Source organism: Bubalus bubalis, chromosome 1 (assembly GCF_019923935.1).
Source record: "Bubalus bubalis isolate 160015118507 breed Murrah chromosome 1, NDDB_SH_1, whole genome shotgun sequence".
NCBI classification, from domain to species: Eukaryota; Metazoa; Chordata; class Mammalia; order Artiodactyla; family Bovidae; genus Bubalus; species Bubalus bubalis.
Window position 1 is genome coordinate 45,774,044 of NC_059157.1, and position 22,394 is coordinate 45,796,437.

General features: G+C 52.6%; 2 protein-coding genes across 8 annotated transcripts in view; one reads left to right on the forward strand and one right to left on the reverse strand.

Annotated features, from left to right (window-relative positions):
• Window positions 1–22,394, reverse strand: part of LOC123465559 (liprin-alpha-1-like) — a gene marked incomplete in the record, with an annotated part of 992,590 nt that overhangs the window by 938,595 nt on the left and 31,601 nt on the right.
• LOC123465557 (liprin-alpha-1-like) lies at window positions 1,622–22,376 on the forward strand. 7 transcript variants are annotated; one of them, XM_045164812.1, is made up of 11 exons: window positions 1,622–3,062; window positions 4,257–4,355; window positions 4,827–4,991; window positions 6,089–6,190; window positions 6,413–6,613; window positions 9,921–10,052; window positions 13,843–13,922; window positions 14,551–14,736; window positions 16,503–16,716; window positions 19,328–19,551; window positions 21,347–22,376. In XM_045164812.1, the coding sequence occupies exons 1-11, from the start codon at window positions 2,946–2,948 to the stop codon at window positions 21,699–21,701; spliced, it is 1,875 nt and encodes a 624-aa protein (XP_045020747.1). In that variant the 5' UTR covers window positions 1,622–2,945; the 3' UTR covers window positions 21,702–22,376. The 7 variants fall into 7 exon arrangements, with proteins under 7 accessions (XP_045020747.1, XP_045020750.1, XP_045020751.1 ...); XM_045164815.1 differs by having other exon boundaries at window positions 1,623–3,062; window positions 16,503–16,638; XM_045164813.1 differs by having other exon boundaries at window positions 1,627–3,062; window positions 6,092–6,190.

Below are 22,394 nucleotides of genomic sequence, written 5' to 3' on the forward strand. Positions count from 1 at the left end.
AAGGAGAAAGCATCTTTTAATTTCACCATCTGCAGTAATTTCGGAGCCCAAGAAAATAAAGTGTGCCACTGTTTGCACTGTTTCCCCATTTATTTGCCATGAAGTGATGGGGCCGGATGCTATGATCTTCATTTTTTGAATGTTGAGTTTTATGCCAGCTTTTTCACTCTCGCCTTTCACTTTCATTAAGAGGCTCTTTAGTTTCAACCCCTGGAGGCATTTCTTATTCCCCTTTCTGTCTTTTCTCCACCATGAGGGCCCCCATTTATAGTTTTTAACAACATAGTTTAACAACAGACTCCTTCAATACATTCTATCCTTTTTCCCTCGTATATATATATTGTAACCGATCCGTCCTTCAGTTCACTGATCCTCTCTTCAGCTACGTCCAATCTGATGTTAAGCCCAGAGACTGAGTTCTTAAATTCAGTCACTGTTATTGTAAAGTTCTAGATTGGTTTTGATTCTCAGAAATTTTCCCTTTTGTCAAGTATATTTTTGAACAGGTGACATTTGCATCTGATACCTCTAGCATACCTCTGATATGCTGATACATATCTCATACCTCTGGATCTGGTTCAGTTCTTTTCCTCTTGGTCCTGTTTGTTGTTACACCCTCTTTTGCTTTTTTGGTTGCATGTTGGACATTATGTTTGGAAAACCCTAGAGGTTCTGAGTGATGCTGCCTTCTCCAGAGTTTCCTCTGACGCAGACCTCCAGTGGGGACAGAGCTGTCTGTTCACTCAGGGCCTGAGGGACTTGAGGCTTGGGGGTCCTTGTAAGCTCAGTCTCAGCCGCCTTCACCCACCTTCCCCCCCCCCGACCCCAGGGAGGAGCTTTCCAGCGTCTCCAGTGTCTGGAAGCCTGGGGTGGCTCCCAGGGCCCCCCCTTCTCGGCAGGTCCTGAAGCCCACCGTCTCTCCTGAGCACCACGAGGTGACTGATAGTCAGCCCTCAGCCGGTTTGGGCAGAGTGTTGGGTACGTTTTCTGACATCCGGACTGACTCGTCAGGCCTGCGCTCGACTTTTTGTCTCCACAGCCCAAGGAACCCTCCAGAGCTGTGTTAGCCAGCCCCCTCTGCTTGACTTTTTCCCTTCCTTTTCTTCACAGAGTCAGCTTTGCTCAGATGCCCCGAGGGAAGGAGCGGCCCTCTCAGTCTCCAGCTCCCTCACTGGGCTTCGCTTTTGTTTGAAATCTTGGATTGTGGCTGCCTAAGGACCTCTTTTAAACCTTAAAAGCTAAAAGCTAAAGCTTTTCTTGCTCTTGGTAGGCTGACCTACAAGATGCTTGCATCTGTCACTGGAAGTGGAGACACCCTGGGGGGTCTTCTGTCATCTGAAGCCACATGTAACAGTCACAGTAATTGTCTTGATCAAGTTTATTTGATACCAGGGAAAACAAGAACCAGGGGTCCTTGCTTGGTACCCACGGTTGTGTTTCTGGTCAGAATCCCCAGCTTGCCCGGGCTGTTTCAGTGCCACGTGAACTTGGGAAGGAGGTGGAGCAGGCGGCCCACGCGGCCTGGAGACAGAGGAGCCGGTCTCCCCTCTGCCCTTGCCCCTGGCGGCCCAGGGCAGGCCTTGCGATGACAGGCTGCTGGTGGTGGAGGGCCAAGGCTGAGGAGGGAGGGGTTACGTGACCTGTATTCTGTGACATGGTCACATGTGGGTTTTCTTTTTCAGTTTGAAAAAATGACTGCTTTTAGTCTTCCCTCCAGTTTCACTTTAAGGTGGAAAATGAAGATTTTATTCGTAAAGTTGAGCACAGTGACCTTACAGTCTTTTTGAAAGCAACAGTTGATGTTTTAAGAACACATCTCAGAGAACTCCAGTAGATAAAGCTAAAAAAAGAGAACGTGTTCAGGGTGAACTGAGGGCGGGACCCCAAACCGTACTCTGTCTCTCCCAGAGTGTGTAATTGCTGAGATGGGTGGATATAGGACCCCAAGCACCCTGGGGACCGAGGTCCTCAAATGACAGCAGAGGTCCGGGCTGAGCCAGGAGCAAGTGGCCTGTGCCCTGGCGAGTGGAGAGCCGCGAGGGTGGGAGTGGAGCCAGGAGAGGGGTGGGAGACTCAGGCGGGGTCTGGGAGGCGCTGGCTGTCACGGCTCGAGGCAGGGACACCCTTGAACCTCCACCATGCAGCCCCCACGGGGCAGAGTCGTCTGGCAGCCAAGGGTCGAAGTTAAGAGGGCAAGTTCGCAGCAGGTTGAATGAACCCCTGTACGCACTGTGGGTTCATTTTAAGTGCCTGGAGCGAGGTTGGTCAAGCCCTTGCTGAGCTCGAGTGAGGGAGTCTGACAGGGAGGACCGAGCTCAGGGTGAGAGTGAGGGGCAGCTAGCGTGGTGAGTCCTCCTCAGCCGGGTGGGTTCTGGGGACGCCCTTGAGTTCAGGGCTGCCCTTTCAGTAGCCTCACTGGAGGCTTGTTTAGGGGGTAGAGGGGGCAGAAGCCCACTTAGAAGACGTGCTCATTCCCAGGGGTGGTGGTTTCTGAAGGAGTTTATACTGGTTGGTTCGACTGTGACCCAGTACCTTGCAGGGTCATGTTTGACAGGGGGCCTGAGCCGTGGGCACAGCCTGCCTTCTCCTGCACTCCACACTCAATTGTTGTCTTTTTGGCAGCCCCTCCCCCCTCTCTGCACCCTTGACGGTGGGCCTGAGCCCAGCCCCCCTGTTGCCATGGAGCCCCTTGTGACTGAGTGGGTTCCAGTTCTGGGCTCCTGGGAGACGTGCTGGAGGCAGAGCCTTCATGCCATTTGGTGGTCATAGTGTGAGAGCAGTGGTCATAGTGTGAGAACAGTGTGTGTGAGAGTGGTGTGTGAGAGCAGTGTGTGTGTGAGAGCGGTGGTCGTAGTGCGAGATTGGTGGTGATAGCTCGGTAGCCGAGGTATCCTACCGTGAAACAGCAGTTGCCCCCGAGTGGGGGGCTGTCCCCATCCACGAGGATGGGTCGCAGAATGGCCCGCCTGTGGGCGTTATTCCAGCGCTGCAACCCCAAGGCAAAGGCGAGGACTAGGAAGGACTTGGCCTCAGCCCACGTCCTGGAAGCAGAGCGGCCTGAGGTGAGAGCAGCCGGGGGCTGGGCCCGTCAGATTGGCCCTCACCCGGCGAAGCATTGGGGTTGTGTTTCATTTTGTTAGCATGGTTGTGGGCCCTGCCGGCCAGGGCAGTTCTGGCCTTAGTGGGCAGGATCGACCCCAGCAGGTTTACCTTGTAAGAGGTTGTGCAGTTGCTGCGTGGAGGATGGGCGGGGGCCCCACAAGAAGGGAAACACTGGCTGGAGAAGTCACTGGGGCACGTGGACTGAGCTATAGAGTCAGTCCTTGAAGCAGAAAGGCTAAGCCCCTTAATGTCTCCCTTCTTGCAAAGAAAGGATATACGGGCTGGAGGAATCTCTGGGGCATGAGGATCGAGCTAGAGAGTCAGTCCTTGAAGCAGAAAGGCTAAGCCCGTTAATGTCTCCCATCTTACAAAGCACAGACCAGTGTGTCCAGTATTTTAATGACAGGTACCTACTGTTTACGTGTATGACATACACCCTCATAGCTACACATGTCTACTACATGCCTCTTACAAGTGCTGGGCACTGTTCTGGGTGCTGAATACTCAGTATGTAGTAGGGGATACGTAGCCCAGGATTTTTTAATTTCTTCAAAGAAGAAGAGAAGAACGAAAGACTCTGTGTGGTTCAGTTTGGGCAAGTTCACCATATGGACGGCCTGGCATGCACACAAATTGTGGTAAAGTACATATAACATAAATTTAACATTTTAACCAGTTGATTGAATGACTGGGTGGCTTCCGTGGAGTCAGGCTAACAGATGGCTTTGAGGTGCCATCCGCCTTTTTCCCAGAGGAACACTCCAAAGCCTCGTGGCCTTGTAGACCGTCCCTTTTTTCTTCACTCTCCCCAGTGGCTCGATGGCACTGGTCTGTGTGTCTTTTAAGAATCTCTTTATCCACTTTGTTGTTAGGTTTATGTTTTGGAAAGCTTCTCAGACGTCCCTGGGTCTTGAGAAGGCAGGCTTGGATTCTGGGTTCTCCCCTGCCACGTGCCTGCCAGGTCGAGGTGGAGGCCGAAGGCTGGTCTGAGTTGTGGTGGCCTGTGTTGTCTTGGGGTCAGTGGACCCCTCTTCTCTGGAGGGGCATGGAGATCCTTTGTGTGGAGCCTGGAGAGACTCGACAGGGTCAGTCTTCACAGTCTCGCTGTCTTTTTAATTTGTTTGCATTTAGTTTCTCATTTAACTGTTTTCTAGGAGTTTCCAACTCCTGAAGAACTACACACATGGAGGCATCAGCTTCATGAAAGACAAGAGGAGATCGCTCAGCTAAAAGCTGAAAGAAACAACACCAGGGTCAGTAGGGGGATTCTCACGTGTTGACATTTGCCCCGTGGGGGTCACCGCTGGCCTCCATGTGCTGTCTTTAAACTTTGTCTGATTTTCAAGTCATTTTTCACATCTTCCCACTGAGCAGACCAGGGTGGATCAGTTCGGGGTTCTCATAGCCTTGCTTCAAATTTCTGATGAGAGCTAATGTAATTTTAGTACATATGAGGGGGGAGTTCTCTTAACTTACATTTTTGTCCACGCTACACTTTGTGTGGGATCTTAGTTCCCCGACCAGGGGTTAAAACCCATGATCCTTGAAAAAGTGTGGAGTCTTAACTACTGGACCCCTGGGGAAGTCCACTCTAACTTTCGACTGAACTGGCGGGATTCCGACGTGCCTTAGCGTGTTTCCGGCTATAGCGTGAGGCTGAGAGGAGTTATCGGCCCGGAATTCGAGCCTGATGTTGAAGGTGTTCCTTTGGCCCTGCCCTGCAGCTGCTGCTGGAGCACCTGGAGCGCCTGGTTTCCCGACACTTTCCAGCCGTCGGGATGACAGCGGGCAAGTGGCAGGCGCAGTCCCCAGCCGGCATGACGAGTGAGGTGGAGGTGCTCAGGGCGCTGAAATTTCTCTTTGAATACCACAAGGCCCTGGACGAGAAGGTACCAGCCATCCGGCCGTCCTGGATTTGTACACTTGCTGCCTTGTTAGGTGGATGATGCACATATTTATGTAACTAGTTGAGTTTTGAGCATCTTGAATTCTTGTATATACATTTTTTTCTGTAAGAAGTCAGAGTTTTATATGGTTAAAAAGCGTTGCCTGCGTACATGCTCAGTCATGTCCGAATCTTTGCAACCCTGTGGACTGTAGCCCACCACGCTCCTCTCTTCATGGGGCTTCCCAGTCATGCATACTGGAGTGCGTGGCCATCTTCTACTCCAGGGAATCTTCCTGACCCAGGGATCGAACCTGCCCTCTTGCATTGGCAGGCGGATTCTTTACCACTGAGCCACCTGGGAAGCCCCCAGTTAAAAAGTATTCGTTGGCATGAATGTCTCAAGACTTATTATATTCTGTATATCAATTTGCAGTTAAAAACTGGGTAATAATTAATTTAGGATAACATTTTGTTCTCTCAAACTTAGAATTTAAAGCTGTTAACAAGCAGATTCTCTTGACGTTAAGATCAATGAGAGACATTAAAGGTATTCTGTGACAGTACCCATGTATTAGGGTGAGTATACACTAAGAAGTGTACTAACATATATACACACATCAACACACAGTGACTCGGCCCCTTTTATTTGAGTTGAGAGGTGATTACGAGTAGCACTCGAGAGCTGTAGTTTGTTCGAAGAAGAATTAGGTGCCACACATAAAGAGGTAAGTTTGATCAGTCTTTGTGTAATTTCCGTGAAGGGTTTGTCATTTGAATCCTTTCATTTTAAAAAAGAATGAAGGCTGTAGTGGTGGGCATCAGATGTTATTTATCTTTCTGATTGAGGACCCGCCCACCAGGGTTACTTTAATGACTAGTAAACTAGACTTGTGACTCAGAGTTGCAGGATCTCTTAAGTACCCCTTTGTCCAGTAGAAGATAAATTCTGACTCTAATCACCTGGTGGTGTTCGGGATGGATAGCATCACCATGTATTTTCTTTTTATGTTGTGTTTTCAGTTTAGAGTTGAGTTTTCCAGGTGGAGTTTTGCTGTCTTTACTTAATTTCTTTACTCTGATTCAATGTTTTGGTTTTAGCAGATGATTCTTTCAGAGGAGAATAACCAGGAAAAGATACTAACGGACAGGGTGCTTGATGTACATCATGAGCAAGAAAACATGCCAAGCGCCAATGGAAAGGCAAGTCCTTGGTCTCGCTCTCTGTCTGGTTCTCGTCTTACCATCCAGTCTGTGCGGGGCTGTTGGGACCTCTCACCGATGCACCATGTAGGTCTGAGCGGCCGTGAGGGTCCTGTGAGCTCCCAGAGCGCAGAAGGCAGTTTTGACCTCACAGATTGCCCGGAAGTACTGTGTTCCCTCCCTCCCAAAACCAGGCTGTGTAAGGCTTCCTTTCCCCCTTAGAGACCCTCGGACGGCTTGGCGAAGGAGACAGAGCTCCAGGAAATCATACAGAGGCAGTTGCGGGAGCAGAGGCAGATGGAGGAGCGCCTGGCAGCCCTCTCTGCCCACGTGAAACATCTGGAGGAGGACCTGGACACGGCCAGGAAGGACCTCCTCCAGTCCAAGGACAGGAAGAGAAAACTTGAGCGGGACGTCCGCGAAGTGAGTGACTGCAGCTGTGTCTGTTGTCCTGAGGTGGAATGTGGGTTTCTTGTTCTCCCGGGGATCTCAGCCTTGGGATGGCTGCGTGAGTAAGAGCAGAGCACTGGAGAGACCGCAACTGGCTGCCTCCCTGCCTCTGCGTCGAGGTCTCTGGGGTAGAAGAGGCCTGGTCCAGGCAGTCCGTTGGCAGTGGAGCAACACGAGGGCAGCCCTGACGCTGTGCTGCACCCTGGGTGTGGACTCCTCCTTTGCACAAGTTCTAGGGGGCCCACTGTGTTCCTTTTCTAAAAATTCATTCATCCATTCATTCATTTATTGGCGTATAGTTGCTTTACACTGCTGTGTCAATTTCTGCTGTACAGCAAAGTGAATCAGTCATCTATCTATCTATCTATTTATGTATCTGTCTCTCTTTTAGATTTCCTGCCCATTTACTTCACCACAGAGCACTGAGTAGACTTCCCTGTGCTGTACACTAGGTCCTCACTCGTTGACTTTATGTGTAGTATCAGTGCTGTGTATATGTCAACCTGAGTCTCATGGTTCATCCCCCCCCCCGCCCCGCCCCCCCCGCAACTGCCTTTCGAACATGTTCCTGATGATGCTGAATTTTCCTTCTGATTCATTCAGGCGAGTCTGGTGACACCTGTGGAGCCCTTTCTCTCAGAGAGATGGGAGCATGCTGTGTGGGCTCTGCTGAGGCAGCTTGCCTGGCCATCTTCTCGAGTTTTCTGAGGTTCCGCTCCTTGAAGGGATGTGTGACAGTGATACCGGTGGTCAGACAAGTTGAGTGGCGTTTGCTCACCCTCAGATCCTCAGGCCTGAGCTGTGTAACCATGTGGAACCATGATATTTCTAGTGATCGTGTCTGGGGGTGTCGTGATTTATGAGAAACTCCCTAGCAGTCACTGTGAAAACAGAAGAGTGCTGGGGACTCAGGCCTCTTCCTGTGAGCCTTGCCTCTCCTCTGTGGGCAGACAGACAGCACCCACCCTGCCCCCCCCCCTGCCCCGTGAGACCATCTCAGAGAGAACCCCTCCAACATGTGGTACAGCAGGTGTACTTGTTCAGTAGCTTGGTGTGAGTAATTCTGTGTGAGAACTCAAAACAGAAATATTTGCACAGGTTTGTATAAGCTATTCACACTACTCTTTGGCAACAGGAGATTAGGTGTCCGAGTTGAATACGTATAGAATTCTAGAAAAAGCGTTTTCAAGACCTTTCACTTTTAAAGTTAGGACTTTGCCCACATTGGTTACTTAGTGACCAGGGAGGGACCTGAAGTGGATTTTGAGGTGGCGGACAGGAGTTGCACCAGCAGCAAGTTCTGGTCCTGGTTTGAGCGTTTCATCCATGTGGTGTAAGTCTGCTTTTGAAGAACTAGGCTTGAGAAGGCTGCTCCCAGTTGTGTACAATTTGACTTCTGTTTCCACTCGTTAATATGCTACTTTAATTCTGAGGAAATTGCATGAGACTTTTCCAACTTTTACTCGAGGAAACGAGCCTCAGAGCTCCCCGTTGGATCTGTTGAAGGTCCCTCCCTGTTCTGGGTCAAGCCCGCCTGTATGGTGTAGCAGACAGAGGTCCTGACTTCATGCCAGATACCTTCCCTCCTGGAATTCTTGCAATAACAGGGTAGTTTAGTATACTTTTCGTTTGCTGTTTGGGTTTGTTATGTAGAAAAGAAGCTTGGTCAACCAAGTGGCTGGACAGAACGTTAAGACAGATGGGTGCCAATCGTGGCAAATGTGACCTTTGGGATAGGCGCATTTTTGCTCACGTCCGAGAAAACTGCCGTGTCTAGGACTTTTATTTTGAGGACGTTAACTTTATGTTTGATTTGAAACTTAGGACGACATCAATGATAAACTTGAAAATGAAATTGCAAATAAGGATTCTAGGCATCGACAGGTAATGGCCTTTCTGAACTGTGTCTGACTTTTATAGTAGTGAATTCCTGAGGAAGGAAGGTAAAGATCTTTTCATGTGACTCCCACATTGGAAATCAAGTCCCAGTGTAAAGTTCTTATGACCCTAAAATACTGTGTTCAAAAGTGTGGATGTACATCATGGTAAATCAGCTGTACTGGAAGGAAATACATTTTTAAAAAATTGCGGGTGACTGCAACTTACAGGTTTGCATTATTTGGGACTTGGTTTAACCATTTTGTGGAATTCCATTCCTGACTCTTTTGTTTTACTTGAACGTGAATCTGTTGGCTTGTTAGAGTTTTTACCGAAAGAGTAGAGAGCAGCAGGGAACTTCACGGCAGCTGGCTGCCTGTTGGGAACTGGGGTCACTGTGACAAAAGGCAGGGTTAGAGCTCCGGTCTGATTAGGGTTTCTACTTCCTGTGGTTTGGTGAGCCTTACTCGCTCCTGTTCCCGAGTGGTCTCAGATAATCAGGATTTAACCAGGAAAACCAAATCTGGCTTCTCCAAAACAAAGTGAGTCAGTCTGGTGTGTGCCAAAGTGTATCATTGTCCCCACCACAAAAATTAAATACTAGAAAGCCATTGAAATGTATGATGGGGAATGCTAACTAAAAGCATTACGATATACAAAATAATGGCTGTAAAAGGCAGATCAGAAAATACTATGTACCATATGCTATTGTTTTCTGAGGGTTTTAAAGCACAGCATATTGTTTGTGTACGTACATAGAGGAATACGCACACAGAAAAAGTAAGAAAGCTGCTTAGAAACTAATGCTAACCTCTCAGGAACCTGAGCTTATAGATACTTTAATTTTTTTCTTTTTTAAAAAAGAATCTGTCTGTTCTACATTGAAAGTTTTTCAGAGTAAGAAGATCTGTTAAAAGAATAATCGTGCATTTACAAATACTAGTTGACTGGCATTTCACCAGGCACGCTCTTATCAGGTCTGTATTTCAGAGGAGATGAAAGCCATATTTTGGCTTACACGCCCGTAGCCATCTGCGGTCGGTAGGGTTCCCTCTAAGTGATGATTCTGGTGATGTTTTAAGAAGGGTCCGTAGTGAACCCTTCTTCCCTTAACTTGTCAATAAGAATGAATAAGCTTCTACAGATCTTCTTTAATATATAAGAATTTGTTTTATTTTTAAGACGTCCTTGGGGAACGTTTAGGAAAAGCAAATACTCTGGCAGGAGGTGTTCTGCTCACTGAGCCCAAGCCCAGGAACACTGAGAGAAAATTTACCCTGACGGAGCTTCCGAAACAGAATGAATCCACTAGACACGTGCATTTAGGTTTTGTCTCAGCTTGCTTAAAGCGACAGTGGCTACACCTCTCGGCCTGTTTTGATCCTCTGCTCTCCCTTTGTAGACAGAGGATAAGAACCGCCAGTTGCAGGAGCGCCTGGAGCTGGTAGAGAAGCTGCAGCAGAGACTGCGGAGGGCAGAGACGCTGCCCGAGGTGGAGGCGGAGCAGGCGCAGAGGGTGGCCTCGCTCTCCAAGGTGCTGCTCTGGGTCCCTGGGGGGCGGGCGCAGGGAGGGCCTGTTCCCCTGCTCTCCCACCGCGCCCCTGCCCGTGCTGCTCAGTCCACACAGGAGCGCAGACGCGGGGGTCGTGCTGCCCGTCTGAGATGGGAGCGCTCCCTGAGTGTCAGGCAGGCCCCACTTCTGCGTCATCCCTACGTTAATTTCCCTCCAGTTTTGTCCCGAGTTGTGTGTGTCCCTAGGACGCTTCAGCTCCAAGTCACTGCTGCTCAGAGTTCAGTCAGCCACTCAAAGCCTAGCAGGATAGAGACCTAGAAAAATCCCATTCTCGTTTAAGAGATGGCCAAAATAGCTCTGTAATGAACACAGTTTTAAGTCATTATCCATACACTTGTTAAAGAAGTCCCAGCAGGGCACGTGCAGACCCGAGGCCCCACTCCCCACTCGCCGTCCCCAGGAGCCCGCGGGTGAGAGGCCATGTCCGTGGGATGTGGCGCTGCTGGGGGCATCGACCCCATTGGCAGCCAGCCAGCCACCCTGTCCTTGTGGCGGGAAAGGTGTTGCCCTGCGCTGCCGGTGGGCACTGGCTGAACATAGAGAGTCGGGCCGGGTCTGTGCTGACGCGGCTGTCGGAAGCCTTGCCAGGAGCTCAGTGAGCGCCCGAGGGGCCATCACGTCGCGGGAGGCTGCCGGTGTCCCGTGCTCGCCGACCCTCCCAGAGCAGGGTCACTAACAGCCGCCAGGGGGCACCCTTCTGCTGTGATCTTCCTCTCCAGGCTTGGTTTCTCCTCTCCCCTGGCATCTCTGCTGTCCATCCCCAGTCGGCCTTGTAGTCCGACCTTTTGTCTTCCGGAAGCTCTACCACTCAGGAGGCTAAACGGTTCGAACTTCCTTCCCGGCTTAGGAAGGTAGAACGTGTGCCTCGCGTTTGCCGCTGTCTGCTGCCCGCGCGGGCTCGCCACAGGCAGTCCGAGGAGGGAGCGCAGCGGCCGTGGGTGTGGGGCCCGGGGCACGGGGAGCACGTCTCCTCTCACGAGCTGGTCACCAGCCCCCTCCGTGAGCCATGTGTCACACACGAAGCCGCGCAGGCTGTGTGAGCAGGCATGCGGGCGTGCCCCCCGCGAACCCAGGGCCCGTGGTTCGCACAGAGCATGGCCCGCTTGCCGCCCCTGCGATCACAGCCCGCGTGCCGTCAGGACAGGGTTGTTGTGAGCGGAGCTGACGCTGTTCTTGGCCGACAGGCAGGAGAGAGAGACACAGCAGCATGGAGGATAGGCTGCGCCAGATGGAGGCCCAACTGGAGGAAAAGAACAAGGAGCTGCAGCGGGTGCCTGTGCTGACGGGGAGGCGGCGTCTGGGCAGGAGACGTGGCTTGGGCGGGGGCCAGCACTGCCTTTCTCCACCACTCCCGTCTCTGGCATCGAGTGTGTGCCTGTGTGGCCCCATCTGCTGATCCGGGCACCCACCTCCTCGGGAGCAGGGCCAGAGGTGGTCGCCCATAGGCAGTGGGCAGGAGCCAGGGCCTCCCCACATTCAAAGAGGCTGCTTGTTGCTCTGACCAGCCAGTCCGGGGAGCTGCTTGGGATACAGGTGGACCTCACGACTGCCCCTCAGACAAACCTGGGGTGCCAGCCCGGGGCCCATGAAACTGAAGGCATGGCGCCCAGGTGTGGAGCCTGCTTGCCTCGGACGTGGCGCTGGAGTCCCACATGCCAAACTGCTGGTCCAGACACGGTGTGTGTGTAGGATGGCTGCCTCTAGACAGGAGAAGCGCAGTTGTGCTGCGACAGAAGGCGCATCACGACAGGAAAGGGTGATGGTGGAGGCTCGCGTCACCGAGTCCTGAGAGAGGTTTCCCGGAAAGGTTGGCCACACGGCAATACAGACCATCCAGGAAATGGAGTGGGGATCCCGGGTCCAGCCTCACGTGTCAGTACTGTCCCCACCATACCTGTGTTCTTGGGCTTGGACTGCAGAGCCTCACAGGCGGGCTTCCAGGGGGCAGTGGTTCTGACTCCCATCATGCGACCCGCGGTGAGGCGCCCTCCCCGCTTAGGCGGAGAGCTCAATATCTCCCGATCAGGGGTGCACTTCTTACTTTCATAACTGCTGCTCAGAGGCTGTTGAGATCGGGATGCTGTTTATGACTAGACTAAGCCAATTCAAAGTCAACTTTTGTTTTGCTTTAAAAATCTTTGAAGGCCGATGCCTTATTGTGGAAGCTGTGACAGGTTTTGTTTCCTTGGGCTCAAAAATCACTGCAGACGGTGACTGCAGCCATGAGATTAAAAAATGCTTGCTCCTTGGAAAGCTATGACAAACATAGACAGCATATTGAAAAGTAGGGACATCACTTTGCCGACAAACCATATACTCAAACCATATACTCAAAACTATGGTTTTTCCGGTAGTAACGTATGGGTGTGAGAGTTGGACCATAAAGAAGGCTGAGCACTGAAGAATTGATGCTTTCGAATTGTGTTGCTGGAGAAGACTCTGCTTTAACAGAAAATAAACTTTTAAAATGTATTACGATGGAAAATTGCAAACATGCACAAAAGTGGATGGAGTAGTATAATAAATACCCATGACCCGTCCCGTCAGTTCGTCTCAGCAATTTCTCATACAGAGCCAATCTCAAATAGATCATTCTTTTGTCTTCTCTCCATTTTTTTTTTTAATACAGTAGGTTCTGAAACAGCTTTTTAAACCTTGAAATTGATGCTCATTTTATAAAACACAGACTTGGCAACTTTGTTATTGCATTTAAAAATTGTTTGAGGTAATTATTTCCAGTTTTTTAATATGAATTTTCATATTGGAAAAGACCCTGATGCTGGGAAAGATTGAAGTCAGGGAGAGAGTGGATGACAGAGGATGAGACGGTTGGACGGCATCACCAACTCAGTGGACATGAGTTTGAGCAGATGCTTAGCAGACGTCGAGTTACATTCTCCTTATGGCGAATCCACTGCTGTAACACGTATAGCACTTCTGGTTTTGAACACTGAATGTGTTTGCATTATAGATGGATTTAGAGTGTGTGGCTGTTGTGTGTGGTTCAGAATTCTGAGTAGTCCTTTCTGGATTCACCCAAGAGCTGAGACAAAGCGTGAGCCATTCACGTGGGCTGTGCTGTGCGTCAGAAAGATAATACGAGCCACCTACACAATCTAAAATTTCCTAAAAACCAACGGGCTACTCGACGTCCTTCTTTCACCACGAGTCTTGAAATCCTCTGTGTGATTTCCACATCGGGCTTTGCAGCAGCCTGTCTCACGTGCTCAGGGGCTGCACGAGGCGAGTGACTGCCATGGCCGACAGCACAGAGCTTCCAGGTTGAGTTGAGTGACTCACAGACTTGGCCCGTTTGACTTGTTTTACCCCATGAGCAAGTGAAGTGGGCTGTAGAGGAATGAATGTGAGGAATGCAGGTGAGCTCCATGGAGACAATTGAAAGCAGTGAGAGGAGGGAGGGCAATAGAGTGAGTCGTGTCCCCCTGACCCGAACCCCCCGCCTGAAGTCCAGCTTCTCTCTACAGACTTCATCGTTGTTAATGGCTTGCCATGTTTCCTCCAGAGAAACCTTTTCTACACCTGAGATGGAACTTCCTCCTCATTATGGTTTATAAGGGTTAATATTGTTCTGAGTGTTTCTATTTGCTAGGGACTCTTAGAGAACATTTTCTCAGAATTAAAATGTTGGGAGTTGATACCTACTCACGTAACCTGTTCTGCACATTTTGGTGCAAGTCACTTGACATCCAGAAAGCAAGCGGTGCAGGCTGTGTCATTTGCTGTTTCGTAGGACCAGCTGATTCTAAACCTGGAAACCCTGAGAGCCGAAGTGGACCAGACGAGACTGCGAGGGGCTCCCTTCCACCACAGGTAGGCTGCTCCCCCGGGCAGCTCCCCTCAGCGCTGTCGAGTGTGACAAGGGCCTGTCTGGTGTGTGGACAGTATGACTGGGTGTTGCTCATGGTCGCACCTCAAGGAGCCTGTAGCTTCGTGGCCAGCGAGAGGGAAGAGACAAGCATCGTTCCTTAGGGTCAAACTTGGTACCACGGAGTGGTAGTCACAGGATTGACAACACTCAAAACCACAGGCAGAGGTTTGGAAGTAGGGGGCCGACCAGTTGATATTTGGGCGTATTCATTTGAGGGGCCTGACAGACTGTGACACCGATGTTTCTGAAGAGTCGCAGAAGGTTAATGACCTGTAGTCTTTTGACTGCGGTGGGAGGAATCACCTGGCTTGTGAATGAGGCGAGCAGATTACTGAGCATCCTGCTTTTTTCTTCCTCGTTGTTAGAGGGGCGGTAATTCTTATTGAGTATTTAAATGTTTCTTTGGCTTCTTCACGGAAAACGGTCACAAGTGAGAGAGAAACTCTAGCAAAGGTGATTAAGTGCTTACTGGTGACATTCATTCATCTGTAGGAAATCGACTACTGCTTGCAGCCTGACTTAGGAGACAGTTTGGAGCCCATACGCATATTTCTGTGTTTGTGTGCTTAGGGGATCCTCGCAGTCCAGAGCCCCCACCCAGCCTTCTTCTAGAGAAAAGGAGATGTCATTTGAGACAAAGGCAGAGCCAGAAACTGGTCCTGTGTCTGAAACCACGGCGGGTGGAGTTCAAGGAGAGCACGTGCCCTGTAGAACAGGAGGGGACGTGGCCGGACTTGGTGGCAGAGCTCCTCCAGGGTGAGGGGCTGGGGCTGTCAGAGGTGGGGAACCCCTGCTCCCGGGGTGGACGAGGTGAGTGTGAGGAGGACTGCGTAGACAGTGGAGGAAGAGGAGGTGGACACGGCCTCCTCCTCTTGGGGGTTTTTGGGTAACGAGGAGGGACCTGGTGCCAGGACCCGAGGCCTGACACAATTGGGGGCTTCAGATGGAGAAGCCTGGGGCCTGGTCACCAGTCCCGTGTGTGTCAGTGAGAGTGAGAGACGAGAAGAGGAAGCAGCCGCGGGGCAGGAGGAGCCGCTGTGCTCTGAAGACAGTGGGCCACAGCGGCTGGTGCGAGGGAGGGGTGTCTCCAGGAGGCAGCTCTGGAGGGGTCACAGCAGTGACTTAGCAGCACAGGTGGGGCCTCGGAGTGGGGCTTGTGGGCAGTGTGGGCTGGGTGGGGGGCACTGTGCTGCCTCAGGAGGGAGGGAGTGGGGACTGAAAACTGGCTCCCAGGCAGGGCAGGCACGGCGTATTTGGTGGGACCTCCCAGAGGAATTGGTCACCTTGTCTCTGAGACCTTCTCCCGGAGGAAAGAGCTTCGGGTGAGGAGGGGGAGAGAGATGAAGGCTGCACCCCGCGAGGGGACTGGGAGGCGATGGTTGGGGGGCGACCCAACCCGGAGGCCTCTGTGGCCCTCAGAGGACCCTCGAGGGCCCGCAGTCCACAGCGGGACTGTGTCGTACCCCCCACCCAGTTCCCAAGTGTGCTCTAGCCCCAGGCCCTTGGGTGGAAGTGGAGCAGAGAAGGGAACAGTTCTGTCAGGAGGGAGGGGAGACGGGAGGGAAGACAGGTGTGGCTCCGGGAGATTCCAGACTTCCATCTCCTGTGCAGCACAGTGTTCCTTGCAAAACCGTCGAGCAGAGCAGCGTGTGACCCCGAGCAGGCTGAGCTGGTGGTCGGCCCTGGCCACTCTGCAGCGTATGGGGTGTCCTGTCCTCGGAGGAAGGCCCTGTCTCCTGGGTTTAGGGACTCCTGCACGTGAAGGCACCCCCCTCTTCCCAGAGACAAGACTGAGCAGAGCCCGGGCGGTCCTGCAGTGCAGGCGGCTCACAGTCAAGGCGGGGCCGCCCTGCCTCCCAGCAGGCCCCTGCTGAGTGAGCTCCTGGCACCTGCAGGCCCAGGCCTTAGTGCTCAGGGCCTGAGCATCTGTGCTGGGCCTTGTTCAGCCCAGAGTCCGGTGACACGCTCACCTCTGCTTTAATGGGAGACACCAATGGTGCTCAGCTCCGAGCTGTGGGTCTGAGGCTTTTCTGCTGCGGGTTGTCTGAGGCGCCTTTAAAAACACTGAGAGCCGTGCAGACAGTGTTCCAGGCAGACCGGTGATTGTGATCCACGGACTTCCCGTGGGAGAGGGAGGTCAGAGCAGGCGTGGGCCGAAGGGGAGGTGGGGTGCCAAGGGGAAAGCAGAGCAGGTGCAGGCCCTGCCCTGGGACCTGAGAGCGGGCTCCAGGGGGACCCTGGACGCCCCAACCCCAGACAGCCGATCCTGTCCTAGTCAGCTCCACACCCTCGCGTCAGCACTGCCTTCCCCACATACAGGAGTTTTCCAGCTGCTGGGGATGAGCCCTGAGTGTCTGCGGAGCAGCGGGCGGCCTGTTGCTATTGGAGCCAGGAGGGCAGTGCCCTCCCGGGGGCCCTTTTGCTGTGAAATTGCCGATCTTCCAAATGGACAGGCTTTGGCCCGTCTGACAGAGTGAGCTCTCTTTTCTTCTAACAGTGCTGCTCTTTGCCGTGTGTTTCAGCCGACCCCACTTGGGCAGCGCCCCGGACCTCAGGTTCCCTGTGGCGGACCGGCCGGCAGACTCCTTGGGCAACGGGGCGGTGCTGTGGTGCCCCCAGAAAGGCCGGCTGGCAGCGTTGCACGATGAGCCATCCGAGGCAAGGACCCCGCCGCCCCCTTCCCATCCCTGGTGGGCACCTTGTGAGGCACCTGCCCCCTCACACTGTGGTCCTGAGGTGGGTTTGGAACAAAGCGCTGATAGGTCGCTTTACGTCTTCCCATTTTCCTTTTTCTGGCTAAGAGTTTACTTTTAAGGCATGCTTTTTTTCCTTAACCAATTTTAATAATTTGTGGCCTATTGTGAGGCCCAGCATGGTACTAATTAGCACAGTTTTGAAATCGTCCTACGAGTAAATGGATACACATATCCATCAGCTTATAGTGAGAGGAATTCTCATTGGAAGTTTAAGTGCCTTTATGTTTTCACCTCATTCATGCCATGTATTTGTTCATACATGTCTGTGTTTTGAGCTTCCACATTCAGTGAGCAGTTAGTTTGGGCCAGACATGGTCAGAAGTAGGACTCCAGCAGTGAATTAAAAACCGTGTGTGTTCTTTATCCACTGCTACGTAACGAATCATTGCAAAGCTTAGTGACTTCCCAGGGAGCAGCTCACAGTCCTCAGTGCCTGTGCATTGTAGCAAGCGGGCCTGGTTCAGGGCCTCCTGAGGGCACAGATGCGGGAAGGCACCCCAGGGCTGGATGGCAGGCTTTCAGACTCACCTGGCTGCTGGGGACAGGCCGAGGTCCCTGCCGTGTGGCTTTCCCATGGCCTGGCTTTCCTCGGAACACCCTCTGAGAGCAAGAGTGCGGGGTTTAGCCCGGGGCCCTTCATGCCCTGGTCTCGAGGCCGCACACCTTCACTTATGTTTGCGAGAGTGAGCTGCTAAGTCCTGCCTCGCTCAGGGGCTGAGCAGGAGTTGCCCCTTCTGCCTCTTGAAGGGAGGAGGATGGAAGAATTTGTGGACCCCTTTTTAAACCCGCGCAGCCTGTTGAACAGTAATGAGCAGGGAAAGGAGACCAGAGTGCCTGAGTTGTCCAAGGAGGAGGGGACGATCGTGTGTAAACAGGGTGGCCAGTGAGGTGACACCAGGAGGGTGACCTTGAACCAGAGACCCGGAGGCAGGAAGAGAAGTAGCCACTCGGAGATAGAAAAAGGGTCATGTCAACCAGCGGGGACAAGGGAGAGAGCGGGCCGCATCAGGGAGGAGCCTGGGCTCAGGCCTGAGCAGCTCGAGGCCAGAGCCTGTTTCCTGAGGTGAGGAGGGCTGCCGGGGCGGGGAGCTAAGAGCCGGGCCTCAGCCCTGTTGAGGTGGACGAGCCCATGGGGTGTCCCGGGGACGTGTCAGGAGAACAGCTGAGTGTTCCGGCCTGCATCCGGGAGAGGACTCATTCAGCTCAGGGTGGACTTGGGGTCGTGGGCATACAGATGGCATTTAAAGGCACGAGCATGGTAAAGTCACCAGGCAGGTGCCGGTGGAGAGAGATGGGGTGCAAGGGTAGAGCTGTGGGGCATCCTGCATTCCAAGGTTGAGAAGGGGCGCAAGGGACTGAGGAATAACCGCAGGGAGGGCAGGGCCTGGAGACCAGGGAGAGACATGCTGGGGGTGGGGGGGTGGCGTGGGGGAGGGCAAGGAAGGGAGGGGGCTTGGTAACATGGGTTCCTCGAGCCCCCGGGGAGTTGCCCTGCAGGGCGGGGCTCACCGCCTGCTGGCAGAGAAGTGGAGACCGGGCGGGGAGGGGGACCGTAGAGGCCACTCCCAAGGAGCTTTCAGAGACCCGCAGTGGGCGCTGCAGGGAGCCCTGGAGGAGGAATCTGCTGGTTCCCCTTGTGCGATTGGAAGGCGAGAGAAGGGAGAGGACATGCCGACCGGGCTGATGGGGGTGAACCCATAGGCAGCTGGTTCGCTGGAGCAGAGCAGGAATGATGGCAGGTGGTCCTGGAGCCAGCGAATGGGGTAGCCCAGCCCTGGGGCGGGGTCGTGACGAAGACAGGAGGCGAGGGCACTGGCCACAGGGGACAGGGAGCCAGCAAGCCAGCACCTCGAGGCTGCCCCTCAGTTCCTTTGAGGTCATGTCTGGGAAAGAAGGCAGGACCTGGGTGACAGTGTGGCAGGGGGGACGTTTGCAGAGACAAGGGTGTGAGGTGTGAGAGCGGGAGGGCGGCACGGGGCACCGCAGGCACAATCCCATGTGTCTCTGATGACAGAGCCAGCCTTGCGGTGCGAGGAGCCATCCCCCAGAACAGCCCGAGGGCCTGTGTCCCGAGAGGAGAGCCGCGGAGGGGCTGGCCCTCCCGTCTCCTGGCTGCCCCTGCTCGCGCCTCTCTGTGGGTGTTCAGACCAGCCTGGGAAACGGAGGACTGGGAGCCTGCGAGGACGGCACACTCTGGTGAACTGGTACCAGTGATGACCGCTGATAGGGACCCAGCGGCTGCCGAGCTGAAGGGTTCTTTTTTCTTATTTTCTTCCAGCCTGGCTGATGGAGGCATGGATGTATTTTTGTAATTTTCGGTTTCTGTCTCTGACTCCATCAGCCCACCCTTGTGAATAACCTCATAGGATTGCCTGCCGTCCACGCTGAGACCTGGGTGTCACCAGGCCATCTAGGAACTGGATTCTCCCCCTGCCTGTTTCTTGAGTCCTGTTCGCTTAAGAGATGGCAGTGTCTCATGAGCATGGCCCATTTATCCACAGTCAGGGCTTCCATGTAAAATTGGGTTCAGTTCCTGATAGACTTGAGCTGCCCTGAATGTCGCTGACGAGACGTGGTCCTCTCGTGCCCAGGTGCAGACCCCGAAGGAGCAGGACTGGGAGCGCACGCAGCAAGCCAGCATGCTGGCCGATGTGGCCCAGGCGTTTGAGAGTGACGAGGGCATGTCTGACGACGAGGGCGACAGGGTCACCCTCTTCAGCTCGGCCACTCAGCTGTCGCCCAGCAGGCAGGCCAATGCCAAGACTCTGACCGTGATGATGCAGGAGCAGCTGGACGCCATCAACGAAGAGATCCGGTGGGTGATCCTGAACTCAGGTCCCCAGAAACTCGGTTTCTCTGAGGAGCTGTCTTCTCCTAGGGACGTCTGAGTGTTCCATAGTAAGAAACCTGACCTCAGGTCTGCTTCAAGAATTTTCAGTTTTGAGATGGCCCTTGATTACAGAGCTCGGGCAGCCGGGGCGTTCTGTCCACGGTGTGGTGTCAGCGCTCTGTGGGGGCGGGGGGGGGGCGGCGTTGTGGGGTGTCCCCCCTCAGCTCTGAGCCCCAAGGTGGGTGAGGTGCCGAGGCGGTGTCCCCTGCGGCCCGTGGACCCTCCTGTGTCCCTCAGAGCCCCCCACGTTCTGGTGAAAAGCCACCTGGTGAAAGCTGGGGTTTTGGGGTTGGCAAATTCCCACTCAGATCTGCCTTTTCCTTTTTAACTTAATGTAGTATGAAGATTGGCTTGTTGTAAGACAGTGGTCCAAGGACGTGTGTTTGAGTTTTTCTCATCTCATCAGTATATTTAAGATGTTTTCTTTAGACACCATCTTGGCAGGTATAACAATTTTCAAAACAGGATAGAATCCAAAGGCCTGCCTCGTGGTGAGCAGGGGGCCTTGGGTCTGGGTGCAGCCAGGTGGCTGGGGGCCCCGAGGCCTGCCTGGTGCCACACCTGCCCAGCTATGCCCGTGTCCCGAGTCCACGTTCAGAGTGGCCGCAGGCCGGTGACCCTGCACAGGACCAGGCAGAGCTGCTGCTCAGACTGGTCTCATCACGTCAGCCCAGGCCGAGGTGCCCGTTCCTGTCGGCCGAGCGCGGGGCTCCGGGGGAGAGGCAGGGGGTGAACGGGACAACCAGCAAACGCAGGTGGTGTCACCTGCCCATTTCACGCCAAGACAGACAGCTTTGTGGGCCGTGTTTGAGCACAGACGAGCTCAGAAAGATGGTCTTTCTGCATCCCTGCAGGAAATATGGAACGGTTATAGATTAATATTTTTATTTTTACAGCAAGTTTTCAGGTAAAAGTGATTTTTCCTTATGCGACAAGTTGACTTGATGTAAACGGTCAATTCTGTCCATCAACTTGTTATCAACAGTGAAAAACTTTCCAGATGTATGAGTTGAAGTGAAGCTGGAGTTTACTTCCTGTAAGAATCTTGTATTTTAATTTGAAAATCATTGTATTTGCATAATCGTATATTTAAACTGCTATATAAAAACATCCACCACACATTAGGGGAGAAGAGCAGAAACTGTGAATTCTAGGTTAATGCAGCACATTGACATGAATCCAGAAACTCACACAAAGCTGGTGGAGAACTTCATCAAGTGATGCGTTTGTATGTATACAACCTTAAAAAAAAAAAAAAAATGATCAACTCAGCACTTCATCTGGTCTGGAGACTTGTGTTTAGAAACTGCAGCTTGTTTGTGAATTGCTGTTTTGATTATACAGAGTTCCTGATTCCCAGTGGAAAAGACTTGAGGCACTTGACGTGCATCTCTGCCCTGAGAGCAGGGGAGGTAAGGGTTGTCAACTTGAGGTATCTCTTCACAGGAAAGAGAGTTGCCACCGGGGCCCCTTCAGAATGTTAGAGTAAATAAGTGAAATCAAGCGTGGATGGTCAGGGCCAGTTTGTAAGACTCAAGGCTAAGTTATTCTAAGTTTGAGAATATTCCAAAGAGGAAAGGTAGAACCTTTTGTCTGAGATGTTAATTGAGCAACTGTTTCTGGAATTTGCTAATCATGACACAGAATGCCAGCCCAAATTTATTGTCCAGACAGGTTCCTCTGCTGACAAAGGCAGGTGACGCCTTTTATTCTATTTTAGGTTGATCGAAGAAGAGAAGGAGAACACGGAGCAGCGGGCCGAGGAGACTGAGAGCAGGGAGGGCAGGGGGAGCTTAGGCAGCCTCCGTCGTTTTAAATCAGTGAGCTCCCTCAACCTGCTTCCCACCTCCTCGCATGCTGGCTCCTGCCCGCCCCTGCCCAAGCCCAGAAGGAGGCAGCAGAGCCTGGCGCAGGAGGGAGACCAGCTGGGCATCATGACTCTGGTATGTGACTGCCTCCTCCCTGCCGCATCCCTCCCCCAGCATGCTGTTTTTTGTTTGTTTTTTGTTTTTTCTCTTTATACCCAGAAGAAAATCAGGTACATTTGCTACGCTCAGAGGTCTAAAAGTTTTTAAACTGCCTCGTCTTTAATCATTCCACAATGGCACAGCGACAAATTAGTCTTGATATTTGGACCACCACTTAGCACGTCATCATGAACTCAGCCAGAGCCTGCCTCTGTAACGTTGGGCCTGGCCTTGTGCAGGGCACAGCAGCTGCAGGGAAGTTTCTGTTCTCAGGGAGCAGACAGCTTCGTGAAAGTAACCATAGGCAGCTCTCATGGCATGGGAAAGCCGTACAGCACATTTTCCACTGGGGATGCCTGGCTACAGGGTGCAGGGCATGCGGTGGGAACAAAACCAAGAATCTACATTGGTCTGCTTACTGATGGACCTGGCCACGCGCTCAGGCCAGCTCTGCGTGTGAAACCAGGTTAAAAGCCCAGGGCCCAGGGCCCCAGGGAAGACGTCGGGCTGCCTCACTTTTCCGAGTCTAAAACTGGGATGACGACCTAGGGCTTTTGGTGACAGAGTGTGTGGCTCTAAAGCACATGTTCCAGCTTTCTTGCGTGTTTAGCTTAGGTGTTGTGAGTGCATTGCTGTTCACCCCATGAAATCACGTGTACAACATCCTGCTTTGTAACTGGACTTGTATTGTCTCTGTTTTCTGTTACCACCCATTGCATGTTAGCTGCATTGTTAGTCAGCTTATAATTAAATTAACCGTGAATCATTTTAGCGGCCTGTGAAGTGGTAACTAGTCCATTT

Coding starts and splice junctions, on each gene's coding strand:
- LOC123465557 (XM_045164812.1), top strand. CDS start 2,946: ATGGGTCGCAGAATGGCCCGCCTGTGGGCGTTATTCCAGCGCTGCAAC. Junction 13,923..14,550: donor GGGGCTCCCTTCCACCACAG/GTAGGCTGCTCC, acceptor TTGTGTGCTTAG/GGGATCCTCGCAGTCCAGAG. Junction 19,552..21,346: donor GCCATCAACGAAGAGATCCG/GTGGGTGATCCT, acceptor ATTCTATTTTAG/GTTGATCGAAGAAGAGAAGG.